General features: G+C 45.2%; 1 protein-coding gene across 2 annotated transcripts in view; it reads right to left on the bottom strand.

Annotated features, from left to right (window-relative positions):
* The window catches only part of ZCCHC7 (zinc finger, CCHC domain containing 7), a 227,055-nt gene that overhangs the window by 86,641 nt on the left and 124,031 nt on the right, over positions 1 to 16,383 (bottom strand). For both annotated transcript variants that reach the window (XM_015416453.1, XM_015416454.1), the window contains exon 3: positions 1,445 to 1,488. In XM_015416453.1, coding sequence (XP_015271939.1) covers positions 1,445 to 1,488 — 44 coding nt within the window. The remainder of the gene's footprint in view (positions 1 to 1,444; positions 1,489 to 16,383) is intronic.

The raw sequence follows: 16,383 nt of genomic DNA, 5'->3' as shown, positions 1-16,383 counted from the left end.
GGGCTTCTTGCGTGGGGCGCCTTGCGGTGTGGGGGGGAGGCAGGCGAGCGAGCACGGCAGACGCAGCTCCAGCCCGCCACCACCTACGCTCGCCATCCCGACGAGAAGCCGCCGCAGAGCCGCTCCCGGAGCCGCTCCCGGAACAGCCGGATGCCCAGCAACCTGCGGGATGCTGGAGGCAGCGGCAGGGGTGGGGGGGGGAGCAGTGGATCGGGAGGGAGGGGGCCCGTGAAACTAGCAGGGGGGCCGGGCCCCGTGGGCCCCACGCTAGCTACGGGCCTGCCTGGCCAAAGACTGGCTTCAAATGCTTACATAAGCTACATATCATTTAAAGCTGGTACAAATTTACATGATTCAGCGATGCAATAAGTGTCTGCAGTATCAGCTGCAATATGATCAAAGTAGTTATTGGGATGCGATGCCAAGATCTGACACCCTGAACTAAAGTGCTCCTGTTGGAAAACAATTTTATGAAGTAAAACAGAAGATAAAGGTAAAGGTTCCCTTGCTCAAAAGCCAGTCGAATCCGACTCTAGGGTTGCGGTGCTCATCTCCGTTTCAAAGCCAAAGAGCCAGCGCTGTCCGAAGACGTTTCCGTGGTCATGTGGCCGGCATTACTAAACACCAAGGTGCACGGAACAGAAGATAAACCAAACCCTAAAAAGTACCTGAAAATTGTAGAAGTAATTCAGAAAGAATCCCATTACTTACTCTCCAGCCTTGTTCTAGCAAAATCTAAAAGGCCGCAAATTCCTGTTAAATTTCAAATTTACTTTCTGAAATTCAGTCGTAAATGCACTAGGCCTAGATCCAAGCCAATGCTGGAGATCTTTCATATCACTTATCACTTTGTCCTTTGAGCTGGAGACACCAGGAACTGAACCTGGCCCCTTCTACATACCAAGGAGATACTCTACCCCACTAAGCCATTGCCCCTTCCCACATCTGAAGATGAATAAGTTTATGTTAAGACATGATTTAAGCCAGGTCACAGTCTCAATAGTACCAAATAAGCACTAATTTATTCCACCACTTTCTACTTAAATAAACCAAAAATGTCAATGTGAAAGTAAGTTCTTTATTTCTAAAATCATCTCTATCCTTACAGTTCAATCTTTGCTATAGTAATGTTCTTAACTCTAACATAATTGGTAGCCATTGAAGTTATCATTACATTAATTACTACCCTCCAGGAAAAAATACATGGTATGTGAAATAAATATAAAAAAGAGATGTAAAATCACAGATACAGTTTTATATATGCTCTTCACAATTCTGAGTGAAACACTTCTACGTACATTCTATAAACTACTAATTGTTTTAGTATGTCTTGTACACGAATATTTAGAGGAGATACTTTTTGTGTGTGTGACATAGATAATTTTATAATGTTTGAGGGCCAGCAAGAGGAAAAAATGCAGTCTGTAACACTGTACTAATTTACCTCTAAATCTTTATCACTGATGGCCCAGTCTGTTCCACCTTCTCCTGTAAAACAGATATTTTAAAAATATATTAATTCATTAAGGTTCAATTGAAAAACTATAACAAATATGCATTTCTCATTAAGGAGTTACAAACCTCATTTTGAAAAAAGTTGAATGAAAATAATAAGTCACTTTAGCAATGATACATAATGATACATGCCCAAACATTTTACCATAAAGTTTGACTCACCTTGATAACTTGCTCATTCTAGGAACATAAAATGCCCAAATTTACTTAGTGCTAATGGACAGAGTGCAAAGTAATTGTGCACTTGCTTCAACATGCACAGTACTACAGTATTTTTCAAGCTGTGTTCTAGGGAGCTCTGTAATTCCTAGGAAGCACCCACAATAGAGATTCCTATATGAGAAGATCCATAATGGTGACCAGGCTTCCATGAAGGACATTATGAACACCATTTCCAATCTTCTCCTGCAGTATACAACTGTAAGGGCATGGCTTCCAGAACACTCCACAGAATCCTGTGCAATACTTAGAAATTATGCAACAGAAACAATGATATGGAGAGGGTTTCCTGAAAGTAGAAAACACAGTTGCACTTACCTGTAACTGTTACTCATTGAGTGGTTTCTATGCAGGCACACATGGGACTGCATGATTTTAGGCCAGTCACAGAGAAGAGCTTCCAAGCTTTTCTGAAGATGTTTCTAGGCTCTGGAGTACTTCTCCCCTCTGTCTATAGAGGTCCCTTTTCTTGCCCAAAGGGTCATGTGACAGAGGCAGGGCAAGCACTCCTTTCCTCAGTTCCCTTCACCGCTGTGAGGAGGCCCATGCACGTTTGGCAGCCCACAGTGGGGAAAGGAGGGAGGGATACCAGCATAGAAGACCACTCGATGAACAACGGTTACAGGTAAGTGCAACCCCGTTTTCATCGTCGGGGCTTCTGTGCAATCCCACATGAAAGAATAGCAAGCTCATCCACCCCAGGAGTTTTCTGTGAAAATCCCTCTACTGTAGGATTAGCCAAGCAGTCAGGTGCAATGATTCTACCCGATAATGGCAAACAGGCCCTATGTGGAGGAGATCTTCCTCTGGGGGCAATATCATGTGTTGCCCTCTGGCCAGCTTCCATAGTGTTGGGAACCATACTTTTCTGGGGCTAGAAGGATGCATGACAACCAATCTGCCTTTATCTTGAGACTTACTCTGTGGAGGACACCAACAGGGGAAAACATATAAAAGAGATGGCCATACCATTGCCACTGGAAGGCATTCCCCATAGAACCTATGCCTGTGGCTGCTCTGGAGCAGAAATTATGGCATTTTTTGTTGTCTACTGATGAAAATAGGTCTACCTAGGGGACCCCCCACTTCTTGAAGACTGGGGCCAGATAGTGGTCTGATACATACCACTCTTGTTCTGTACTTGTGACCCTGCTTAGGCTGTCTGCTACTGTGTTGTTTAGACCTGCTATATGAACAGCTGTCAATTGCACCCTGTGCCTTATTGCCCATTGCCAGATAAGAGTGGCCTCTCTGCACAAACAGAGGGATCCTGTGACTCCCTGCTTGTTCAGGTAGAACTTTGCTGTGATGTTGTCCATTGCTACTAGAATGTGTCTTCCTCTAATTATCTCTGTAAAAGCAGTGCGAGCAATTTTATGGCTCTCAACTTTAACAGGTTAATGTGAAGGGTGGATTCTTTCTTAGTCCACATCCCTTTCACCTTTAGTTCCGGACAGTGAGCACCCCAACTTGTGAGTGAAGCATCAGTGAAGAGGGTGCCATGGGATTGGACCCTGAGAAGAATTTCCTTGAGGAGGTTCTCTGATATGGACCACCAAAGGAGAGATCTTACAATGACTCTTGGGGCAGATAGTTTCCTCCAGTGAGGTTCAGAACTGCCATTGCTGTTCCTTATAAACCAATTTTGCAATGACCTTATGCGCAAGTGAGCATATGGAACCACTGCAGTGATGGAAGCCATATAACCTAGAAGCTGAGGTAATTATTTGAATTTTTTAAAAAGCCTTTCTTTATTATAGATAACGCCCAACCATCAACAGTAACTTGGCACCATTTATAAAAGAACTTGGATAACCTATCCAAAAAACCAATGGTCAGAACCTAGTCAGGCGGATGGGGCATTTCTAGAGTGCTGGTCCCTAGGGGATTGGGAGGGTTTCTTCCTCATTGTCTACCCTGCCTCTTGGGCTGGGATTGCTGAGTATAAGGTGGCCTGAAACCCTGCTGGAGGGGAGGAGGGGCCTGGTATATGTAGTTCTGTGCACGATAGGGCCTTGATTGGAGATACCTCTGGGTATGCCTTGGAAAGTACCACTGTTTAAAAGGTGTCAGTGAAGTATGGGTTATGCCCAGGGATTTGGCTGCCAACTTGTTCTTCCTAATCCAATCCAAAACCGCATCAGTTTGGTCACCGAATAGGTCTCAACCTTCAAATGGGAGATCCTCCATTTGCTGTCATATCCAGCAGATATCTCTATATGACAATGCCAGAGGACACTGACCTGCTATTACAATGTGCTCCATGCCTTGCAGCACTGAGCTGCTGTTTTCCTTTGCTTTTCTGCAATAAGGACCTTAGCCACACTTTGTTTATCAACAGGCAGCAACTTGAGAAACTGTAACATCTTTTCCCACAGTAACATTTGGTAGCAGCCCATGACCACTGTAAAATTAGCTTTCCTCCCTTATCCTGTAGAGGTTTTCCAGCTTCTTTGATGATGCTGGTATGGAGGTTGGTTTAGCCCAGATGGCCAAAGCTATGTCCTGTATCCCTTGCAATCCCTTGCACAAGGCCTGAGTCGGAAATGTATAAAACCTTCATTATAGGGTTGGACGTTTGCGGTTCTGAAGCATTAAACTCTAGCCCCAGGGTTTTCACCATTTGGATCAACTGGTCTGAATATATCTTAAGGTCCTCTATTGGAGAGGGAGCGGATGGGTCAGCAACTGTATCATCAGATGGCAGCACTGAAGCGCTCTCCAAGCCTGCTTCTGAAATTTGGTAGAGTGTGTCCTCTGAGTCAGAACCATGATGGGGGGAACCCCCGTAAGAGTGGTATTGATCCTGGTGGTCCCATCTGAATCTTGTGGAATATTTTACAGGTTGTCATGGGTATGGAGCCTGTAGGGGTGTCCACTGTGCCCACTGTGATGGTATTATGAATGGAAACGGACCCCATAGATTTTGCTGAGACAGCCCACTGATTTGGTGGCTGTAAATCTGGTTGCCCTTTGCCTTGTGATGCAGGTGGGCCCATGGGAGGCATCTCAAGGACCTTGTCTTCCAAGGAATCTGGGGACCTTGATACCCTTTCTCAATGGTGAGGGCATCTTTGGATGTGAAAATGAGCCGATATTGAGTCCCACTGGCGAATTGTGGCCTCAGGGGGACTTTGATTCGAAGATCGTCAATGTCGATGCTTGGCTCCGAGGAAAAACCAATCGTCAGGGTGGGAAGGATTGATGACCTTGAGTGGGCAAGCTATAATTCTGTGTGGATGGAGACCGCTGATTCTGAGGGGAGCCTGAACAGCACTGACGCAATGGCAATTGGGCCGTACTGTGAGTGTTTGATTCTCTTTTTAGCCTTTTTCAGAGGTGGTTTCAATGCTAATCTCAGGGCGGAAATGTGAGTTTACGGCTCTGATAATGAAGGTATTGGTGCCAAAGTCACCGAATGGGCCCTCGCACCCTTATCCGTTTGGGCCCATTTTTCCATGCAGAGGTCCAGGGCAACTAGAGCTTTCCCCCAAAGTGCGGCTTTAAGTCTTGCTACTCTCCCAAATATAGGAGGCATGAGAAATTATCATTTGGGGCCATTTTTGATCTGCACTCTCTGCATTTCTTAAATAGAGCCATCCTACCGATTTGTAGGTGAAACTCTTCACTGTTTTCCATGGGAAAAACTCATTGTTTTATTCCTGAGGCGCCATGAAGCAACAGCTTAGAAGCATGTCTGCTCCTCATGGCAGCAAGAAGATAACTGAGAGAAGGAGTGCTCACCCCACCTCTGTCACGTGACCCATTGGGTGGGAAAAGGGACCTCTATAAACAGAGGGCAGGGAATCACTCCAGAGCCTAGGAACCTTCAGAACATCTTGGAAGCTTCTCCGTGGCTGGCCTGCAATCATGCAGTCCCACGGGGGACTGCACAGAAGCCACGATGATGAAAGATGGAAAACAACTGTTGAAGTATCTACTCATTTGGTATGGTGCCGATCACTATATCTAGCATGATTTGTTCATTATTACCACTGAAGGAGTGCTCAGACTAGCTACTAAGTCCAATGCAGAGACATGCTAATATAGCGCTGACTTCCCAGCTGTCTCCAGGCACAATCCAAAGAGTTGGTTCTTTCCTTCAATGCCTAAAACAGATTAGGCCCAGGATACTTGAAGGACACCTCCTCCCATACTATCCCGCCTGCCAGCTAAACTCTTCATCTCAAATTCTGGTCCCTTCACTTCCAACCTGAAAAGATGAGGTGGAGGGTGATCAGGGACAGAGCTGTGGAAAGCCCTTCTCTATTCTTAGTCATCAGCCCATTTTTTAACACCTAGGCTTTTAAGAGTCATCTTTTAAAAAATCACTTTACCCAGCCTAAGAACTGTCTTATGTGAACCATTTTATGCTGCCAAACATTTTGCTCTGACTGGGTTTTAATGACTGGTTGGTTAATTGTTTATTTTTTATCAATTTTCACCATGCTGTTCTATGATTTTATTATGCCTTATTTTTTAAGTCACCTCAAAAAAGTTCTCTGTTATTTTGTAAGTCACCTCAAACAAGTTCAATGTTGTACCATTTTATTCAAAGGTGTCAAACTCATTTGTTATGTGGGCCGGATCTGACATACATGTCACTTTGTTGGGCCAGGCCATGTGTGCCATAAAACATAATGCCAGGTACTGGAGATAGAAAGTGTATAAAGGACAGCAGCTGGTATGATCCGAGTTGGTGTATCCTCAGTGCAAGGCCCCATAGGCTGGGAGGGAGTGCAGAGGAAAACCCACATAGGCGGACTAAAGAGGCAGCAGTGCAGCACTGGGCACAAGCCTTCATGATGCTTGACTGCTGCAGACAAAGTTGTTCTGCCCTGCTGAAGCCACAAATGGAGTGGTTCCCCCACCCCTCCCTCCCTTGCACCAGTTGCTTGTGGGCTACTTAAGAGCCCTGGATGGGCTGGTTCTGGCCCCCGGGCCTTATGTTTGACACCCCTGGTTTTATTGATACCCTACTTTTCTCACCCTACAGAGACCCAAAGTGGCTTCCAACATTCCATTTTGTCTTCACAACAACCCTTTGAAGTAGGTTAGGCTGAATGTGTGTTACTGGGCCAAGAGCACCCAGCAATCTTCCAGGGCAGAGTAGGCATTCGAACCTGGGTCTCCCAGATCCTAGTCCAACACTCTAACCACTACACCATGATGGATTTCAGTAATGGTAAACCTGACGCCAGCTCAGCTGCACCAGTGCAGGGACCAGATATGCGCAGCACCACCTCCCATTCTGTATTTGGCATTGGTGCAATGTTATGCCAGCAAAAAAAAAAAGGTAATATAAACACTCTAACTGAAATTAATGAGTGAAACACTCCCCTCCCCCACTTCACAACTGGAGATGTAAAATTTCTACAACTGTCATAGCTATGGAGGAAAGGATGGGGTTTCTTCTGTTTGGGGGAGGACTAAAATGGAGAAAAATCGCAACATGCAATGATTACTTCCTTATTAAACTTAATTTACTGTATTAACAACATAAAACATATCAAATATAATTTAACATATCTAGATTTGAGTCCAGTAGCCCCTTAGAGACCAACAAGATTTTGGGGGTATACGTTTTTGGAGAATCAAAGCTCCCATCATCAGATACAAGTTGGAAGGGAGCTTTGATGCTCAAAAGCTCATATCCTGAAAATCTTGTTGGTCTCTGAGATGCGTCTGACCTTGATTCTACCTGTTCTAATGCAGACCAACATGGCCAGTCGCTGAAATCTTGTTAGCATATATACCATTTGCACTAATTGGCATATTTATGAAATTTAAAAACCAACAAAACTGTCAATACACCAAACAACCAAGGCACAGAGAGAGGCAAATTGCTGCACCCTGTGCTACCTTACACAAGTATCTTGGTTTTGCCATTTGAGATTAAAAAAAATAAAGGTTCAAAACAAAAAGGCACCCAAGAGAAAGGACACTTTGCTCAAAGAGATAAGGATGACAACAAACATCAGTGCAATATTTTTAACACTACTACTACACTCAGAACTCTTCCAGGTACCCTACTTCTGGATATTTATTTATTTATTCAATTTATATTCTGTCCTCCCGCAAGTGGGCTCAGGGTGGATTACAGTAGTAATTCCACAATAACAATTAAAACAGGTATGACAAATAAATAGTTAAAACAGTTAAAAACAAGAGACTATAAGTTGAGAGCAATACTGCCTAGAAAAATTCTGTTTCCAAATAATATATATATATAATATATGGTATCAGATTGATCTAATTTCTGTACACTGAGGACAAGCAAGTCCTAGGTTACAAACTGAACTCTCCAATGCAAGAACAAGATGCATTTCTTCCTTTAGAAGGTGCTATTGTCAAAAGAAAATAAAAAGGTTTCAGTTTTATTTTTGCATGTGGGTGGGTATTCTGTTTGTAATAATTGTTTGGATACACTATATTTTTAATATGCTAGTTGTCATAATTTCATGCCAAGTAAAAATGTCCATAGTCATATTTTATGTTCCTAAAGTAACAGAATGACTTTCAATCTAGAAAAGACAAAAGAAATGCTAATGTAGCCTTTTTTCAATTTTTCCAAAAAATGTCTGGTTTTTCCGGAAAAAACTGGGGAAAAAACGGGTTTTTTCCCGAGCTTCAAAATTTCTGAAAATTTTACATCTCTAATACTGCCTCTAAGCCGTGGAGTCTTGTGAGCAAAAATTCTACTTTGTGAGCTATTGGCATTAAAGTTGTGAGCGAGCCATTTGGCTCCTGCATAAATTAGTTTGCTCTGGAGACATCCTTCCTGAGATAAGACAAAAATGTGTGAGCCAAAGGCTAAAAAACTGTGAGCTTGCTCACAATTACTCAGCTTAGAGGGAACACTGGTTGAGAGCAGATGATACTGTAAATTACAAATACAGCATTCTCACAAAACTGGAGCAGCTAGGCCATACACCAGACTAGATGGAATAAATGGACACCCGCCACCTCACCCAAAGGCTTGGCAGAACATCTCTGTTTTACAGCCCCTGCGGAACTGTAATAGGTCCGCCGAGTGCAAAGCTCTCCGAGGCACATATGGAGAACAACCATTGGATACTCACCGTGAAGGGTCCTTCTCCTCTGAGGCTTGGAGGACATCTTGTGGGTGATTCCCATCCATCACTCAGGGAGGCAGGATTAAATTCAAACTTCCGGTTTCCTGTAGTGGGAGTCACCCTAGGCTCAGTTCTGGGGCTCCCGAAGCAGTGTTTTAATAGTTAACATTTTATAAACAGTAACAGAAAAACTCTTAACAACTTGCTAACGTATATAAACAGCCACAGAAACGTGAACAGGAATAAATAGAAGAGGTAAGGCTTATATTCTCTCTTTCTGTTTGCCAGGCATGGAGGAAGGACTAGTACAGGTAAAAGTAACAGGAGGAGTAAAGAAGACGACCCCGGGAGGGCCAAGATGTCCTCCAAGCCTCAGAGGAGAAGGACCCTTCACGGTGAGTATCCAATGGTTGTTCTCCCTCTGAGGTGGAGGCCATCTTGTGGGACCTCCCAGAGCAGTGTCCCTAAATGTTGGGAGGGGGGTCGTCATCTCAGGAAAGGACAGATTGGAGTACTCTCCTGCCAAAGGCTGCGTCTGCAGAGGCATACAAATTGATTTTATAGTGCTTAATGAATGTGGACAGAGATGACCACGTGGCAGCCTTGCAAACTTCCTCCACTGAAGCTCTATTGATAAAAGCAGCATTCGTAGCTGCACTGTGTAAGGAATGTGCCGTAATTCCCTCTGGTGGGCTCAGTTTTAGGCTTTTATAACCTTCAGCTATGCAAGATCTAAGTACTTTACTTATGGCTGCACTTGACATCTTCTTTCCCATGTGTGGGGGAGAAATGTTCACAAACAAGGCTTCTGTTTTTCTGAAAGTGCTTGTTCTGTGAATATAGCACCTAAGTGCCCTTCTTATGTCCAGAGCATGCCAGAGCTTCTCCTTAGGACGTGTGGGGTTCGGAACAAATGATGGTAAACATAGTTCTTGCACTCTATGAAACTGAGTATTGATTTTTGGACGAAAGGTAGGGTCTGTTCTCAAAACAACCTTCTCCTTATGGAAAACAGAGAGGTCTGATCAGATGGATAATGCGCTCAGCTCCGATATCCTCCTGGCCGAGGTTATGGCTACCAAGAAGAGGATCTTCATCTTTAGAAACTGTAAAGAAATTTGTCTGATCAGTTCGAATGGGGCTTTTGTGAATGCTGTGAGAACTGTGTTGAGTTTTCAGGTAGGAAATCTGTGTTTCATTGAATGAAGTTTAGCAGATGCTCCTTTCAGGAAGTGTGATACGTGAGGATGTTGAGAAATTGAAGTTCCCTTGTAAAGCAGTAGAATTGAGGCTAGAGCTGCTACCTGTCTCTTTAGTGTCACCGCTCTCAGACCGCTAGCCATACCGTCTTGTAGGAATGCCAGTACTGACGCAATCTTAGGATGTAGAGGATCCACCTTCTTCCTTCTGGACCAGCGAACGAAGGCTTTCCATGTACAATTATATATCCTGGAGGTTGACGGTCGTCTGGATGACAGGATCGTCCCTATGACTTGAGGATCATAACCTAGTTTTTGCATTTTCCTCTGTTCAATTTCCATGCGGTCAAGCAGAACCACTCTGGTCTGGGATGCCAAAGTGGGCCCTGTATCAGCATGTCTGGAGGCATTGGAAGATGGCCATCGTGGCCAGTACGGCGCCACTACTATAACATGTGCTTTCAGTATTTGAATCCTTCTGAGTAGCTTTGGAAGGACTGGTAGTGGTGGGAAGGTATAAAGAAGTCCTCCAGGCCATGGAGACGTTAGGGCATCTATGCTCTCCACTTGGGAATGATAGTACTGAGTAAAGAACCTGACTAGCTGCGCATTGGTTGGTGACACAAAGAGGTCCACCAGTGGAGTTCCCAATGTCTCTTTTATGAACTGAAAAATCTTCCAGTTCAGAGACCATTCGCTCTCCTGTAGTGACTGACGACTCAGCCAGTCCGCCTGGATGTTCACTTCTCCTTTCACATGTTCTGCCCTTATTGAGGATAAATTGGATTCTGCCCATTCCAGCAGTTTCTTCGCTTCCCTGTGTAGAGCTAAAGATTTGGAACCTCCCTGTTTGTTCAGATACGCCTTTGCTGAGATGTTGTCTGTCCTGATGAGGATGTGTTTCCCCTGAATGAGGTGGGCAAAGTGCTGTAGTGCCAATCTGACAGCTCGTAGCTCTAAGAGGTTGATGGGCAGTTTGCGTTCCTCTGGTGACCATTTGCCCTGAGCCGTAAGGTTCTGCATCGTGGCTCCCCACCCTGACAGGCTGGCGTCCATGAATACCTGGGTCCTGTCTGGGATCCAGAACATCTTGCCTTGAGTAAGATTGTTGATGTGCGTCCACCAATGAAGACTCGTCTTCACCTGTAAAGGGACCTTCACGAGAAGGTCCATTCGAAGAGTAATGTGTTTTTGAAAGGGTCTCAGGAACAGTTGGAGTTGCCTGGAATGTAGTCTTCCCCACTGAAGCGTGTCGAAGGTTGCTACCATGAGGCCCATCAGTTTGGTTAGGATGGAAATGGAAGACATTCTCGCTGAGATGATTTGAATTGCCAGTGAGAGAATCTTCCTCGCCTTGTCTTTTGTAAGGAATAATTTTGTGGACCGGGTGTCTATGATCACACCTAGGTGCTCCAGTCGTTGAGTGGGTTTCAGGGAACTTTTCTTTATATTGATCAGGAACCTGAATTCTCTTAGGCATTGTATTGTCTTTTGTGTGTCGTATGTTGCTAGTTCTCTCATCCTGGATCAAATCAGCAGGTCGTCTAAATATGGATGAATGTGTACCCCTTGTTCCTGAAGAACCACTACTGGGTGCATCATGATTTTGGTGAATACACAGGGAGCCGAGGATAGCCCGAATGGGAGCGCTCTGAAGTGAAAGTGTTCTTCCTCCATGTTGAAGTGTAGGAACCTCCTGTGAGAGGGGAATATTGGGATATGCATGTATGCTTCGGTCAAGTCTATTGATGTGAGGAATTCCTCTGGTTGTAGAGATTCTGCTATTGATCGGAGGGTCTCCATCCGGAAATGCTTGGGTTCCACGAATTTGTTGACAAACTTCAGGTTCAATATAGCCCTCCAGTCGCCTGTCTTCTTAGGGACAGTAAAAAAGATTGAGTAGACTCCTGTCCCCAGTTCCTTTGCAGGAACTGCTTCTATTGCTTGAATTTTTAATAGATGGTTTATTGCCATTTTGGTTCTTTCTTTCTTTTGAACATTTTTGTGTGTTGGAGACGTAAGAAATCGGGGAGGAAGAAATCGAAACTCAATCTTGTAGCCTTCTTTGACAATATCTGTCGTCCACACGTCTGCATGGGAGGCTACCCATGCTTGATGGAAGAGTGTAAGACGGCCTCCCACCGGCGGGTCTCGATAGTCATGCCCTAGGGTTCTTGGGCTCCCTGTCTCCTTTTCCCTGGCGGTTGAAGTTGGGTCTGGAGAATCGGGCATTGAAACCTCCCCTACGAAAGGACTGCTTGCTGTTCCATGGCTGTCTTCTGTCCTGCCTGAATCTAGGTAGTGTGTGTTGTGTACGAAAAGAAGAAGTTAAAGGAGAGGTTCCCTTGTCCCCTAGGCGAACCATCTTGGGCATAGCCTTTTTCTTATCTCGAGTCTCTACAAGGATCCACTCTAGCGGTTCTCTAAAAAGTTTATCGCCCTGAAAGGGATAGGCAGAAACAATCGCTTTGGATTGATAGTCCGCTGGCCAAACTCTAAGCCAAACCATTCTGCGGACAGCCGCTGTGGCAGCCAGGGCTTTAGAAGCACAAACCATGGTGTCCAGGGTAGCATCGGCTGCGTAGGACACTGCCTTCAAAACGTGGTTGGCGTCTTCCATAAGTCTGCGGTTGCTATCGGGTAGTAACTGGATGAGTTTCCTCATCCACACTATGGTTGCCCTGGAGACAGTAGATGTTGCTGCCGACATTTTGATCGCCATAAGCGCAGGTTTCATGGGCTTTTTTCAGTCCAAATTCTGCTCTTCTGTCAAAGTTGTTTTTCAGGTTGCCATGTCTGTCTTATGAAACCAGTCCTGATGATTGCAGTGCTGCTACAGGTGCGTCTACCGCCGGAACCTGCAACATACTTGAAGCAGAAGATGAAATGGGGTACAGTTTCTTAACAGCCGCTGACACAGGTCTATTTGCCAGTGGTCTCTCCCATTCTGCCTTCATTTTTCTGGTATAAAAGTCAGGGAAAGGAAAGGCCATTTCTGAGTAGTCAACTGGGGGAAAGAATTCATCTGTGATTTCAGCCCCCTCCTTTTTGTCTTGTGCATCAGATAGTTTCCCCCCCACAGGTTGGGAGCCCTGAATGCGTAGAGCTGATAGGATCTTTGAAAGTAGGTATGAAATATCTTCCCCTTTAAAAAATCTAAAGGATTGATCCCTGGGAGCTGTTTTGTTGTCATCCTCTTCATTAGAAGAGAATTCCCCCTCCTCTTGATCACTGGGAATATGGGATATAGATTCCTCCTCCTCTTCCAGTATATCGTTTGAAGAACGCTCCCAGGGAAGCCTCTTCTGGGCAGCCTTGGTGGGCCATGGCTGAGTTCCCTTGAATTTGCTTGGGGATGGAGGTGACGGGGGGGGGGATGGGGGGGGTCCCTGCCCCTGGAATCCCTAGAAAGGGCGATCTCTTCCCTCATGGCTTGCCTGATGTATGCCATCAAGGATGGGGAAATAGGGGGGGAACCGTGTTCGGTTACGTTACCCTCTGAACGCTCCGTGCCGTTGTTCTCCTCAGAAGCCTCATAGGACTGATTCTGTCCTGCGGGTTGGCTTCTGTTCTGCCCACCATTTCCGGGGCATCGTGGTTGCGGGAACTGGCACTGAAGGCCGGTCCCGTCTTTCCCCGGGCGCTGGCCAGAAGTTTTCAAAATGGCTGCCAGAGCTTTCGCAGGCTCTTTCTGCACAGCAGTTTTGGCGTGCTTTGCCGTTTCGCCCTCTCCTCGCCTCTCCACCGTGGCTGCAGTCCTTTTTGGGGCTGAGCCTTCGATCTCCGCGGCGTTAGGTCCCGAGGCATCGCTCTCCGGAGTGGAGAAAAAAATCATCTTTGTCCTCCCGATTTGTCATCGGCCAGGAGGGTTAGGTTTGTGCCGAGTAGGAAGGGCACAGAAGTGTGTGTGTGTGTGTGTGTGTGTGTATAGCAGAAGACTAGAATTAAAGGTCAGAAAGATAGAGAAGAAGAGAGTAAGCCAATAAAATAGTCAAGGATAAGGCAAAGCCTAGACCTAGCTGCTCTCCCTACTGATGCAGGAAAAGAACTGAGCCTAGGGTGACTCCCACCACAGGAAACAGGAAGTTTGAATTTAATCCTGCCTCCCTGAGTGATGGATGGGAATCACCCACAAGATGGCCTCCATCTCAGAGGGAGAAAGACAGTTCCTCAGATATGTCAGTCCCTGGCCACACATCCAGTACTCCATCAGTAGCCAGTGCAATTGGCGCAGCACTGCCTGCATGCGTGCCCACACAGGTGACGCAATCAGCAGGTGTGCTGCTGCATTTTGCACTAGCTTGAGTTTCCAGATCAACCTCAAGGGTAAGCCCATGTAAAGCAAGTTACAGTAATGAAGCCTGGAAGTGACCACTGCACGGGCCACTGAAGCCAAGTCCTGGAGGAGAGATAGGGAACCACTTGCCTGATCTGCCGAAGATGATAAAAGGAAGACCTGGCAACAGTGCTGACCTGGGCCTCCATAGAAAGTGAGATATCCAGGATTCCCCTCAAAGCTCCTCACTGTTTGGGCTGGCACAAGTAGTCTGCCATCCAAGGCAGGGAGCATGATTCCTGATCCAACCCCACCCCCAGGTAGAGGACCTTCATCTTTACTGGATTTAATTTCCATCAACTGCTGTAGGCACCCAGTCACAGCCCCCAATGCCCTGCCCAAGTTCTCTGGGGTGCAGTCTGGGCAGCCATCCAACAACAGATAGAGCTGGGTGTCATCAGCATACTGATGGCAACCCAGCCCAACCCCCTGAGCAGCTGGGCAAGGGGGTGCATATAGATACTAAACAACATTGGTATTGCCCCCTGCAGCACTCCACATTCCAGTGGGTGTCGTAGGGAGACCCTCTCACCAAGCACCGCCCTCTGTCCTCAACCGCAGAGGATCTTTCCCTTTGTTGTGGATGTTAACTTTAAATCACCTTTTAGGATATTTTGACACAGGAGGCCTGAGAGGTTTTTGTGTAAATCTGCAAACCTGCATTTTTCACTGTTCTAGCTAATTTACAGTTTTCAGCCTTGAGAAGAGTGACTTATCAGTCTTTATGCCCAAAATAAGACCAAGAACGAAAGGAACAGAGTGTGCAAGGGTTATTCCTCAGGATGCTCAGAGGTGTCCTACATCATGCCTTTGAAACAGAAGGTTCTGTAAAGTTACGTGTCAGCCTATGCAACAGCTTTGATATAAAATGGTCAAACCCTATAATCACTACATCTTATTGATTTGAAATTCTGTGAAATCTACTTTCCTCCCTTTTGGTAAAGTTCTCAGTATCAGAATCTTTGTAATGTAACTTTTTTCTTGAAGTCAATTTAGGCAGAATAGGATTGTGATGTATGCATATACAGGATTCATTTCTATGGGTTATGGCAATGTTCTGTTTATCTATTTAATGTTTCATTTAATTAGACCCCTGCCTTGGTGGGGAGGGCGGGATGTAAATCAAATAAATAAATAATCAGATTATTTTAAAATAAAGGTTTTAATTAATATATTGGCTGGGAAATAACAGTGTTTCACTTTGAAATGGGAACAAATAAACAAACCTAGATATCTTTCTTACGGACTGAGAACTGTGCTCTGCAAAAATTGAATGTTGTAAGGGAACATTTAAGAAGCATTGTGATTTAGTGGATAATGTGTTGCTTTAATCCAGTCAAAGAATTTATAATCTCTGTGACTGTTTAAAGTAATACCCCCTTACAAGTAGATCTTAGTCAATGCTCCCTCTAAGCTGTGGATTCTTGTGAGCAAAAATTTTACTTTGTGAGCTGCTAGCATTAAAGTTGTGAGCAAGTGATTTGACTACTGCATAAATTAGTTAGCTCTGCAGCCATCCTTCCTGAGCGAAGACAAAACTGTATGAGCTGGAGACTAAACAACTGTGAGCTAGAGGGAACGCTGGTCCTAGTGACCACCACCAGACCTTTTCCAACTGGGATTCAAGGATAGTGTACCCCACACAGGCAAGAAAGGGATGGGGATTCCCTGCCTTAGACCTGGACTTCTAAAATATCTCTCCCCCCAGCATGTACGTTCCTATATATCAGCTTAACAATCCTACATCAGCCAGCAGTTTCTACCAGTATTTCCATTCAAGGATGCACAAAGCAGGTATGCACCATGCAGAAAGGCCTCCCCTTTGAAGATATCCTAGCATCAGCATGACGCTGATGCAGCATCATGCTGATGTAACCCACATGCAAGTAGGGGAAACAGAAGAAGAAGAAGAAGAGTTTGGATTTATACCCTACCCTTCACTCGGAGTCTCAGAGCGGCTTACAACCTCCTTTCCCTTCCCTTCCCCACAATAGATACCTTGTGAGGTAGATGGGACTGAGAGAGCTCTTTCCAGAAC

The sequence above is a fragment of the Gekko japonicus genome, unplaced genomic scaffold, assembly GCF_001447785.1.
Source record: "Gekko japonicus isolate JY-2015 unplaced genomic scaffold, Gekko_japonicus_V1.1 scaffold2130, whole genome shotgun sequence".
Lineage (NCBI taxonomy): Eukaryota > Metazoa > Chordata > Lepidosauria > Squamata > Gekkonidae > Gekko > Gekko japonicus.
Note: the sequence above shows the minus strand (reverse complement) of the source record. Positions and strands in the feature narration are given on the sequence as shown.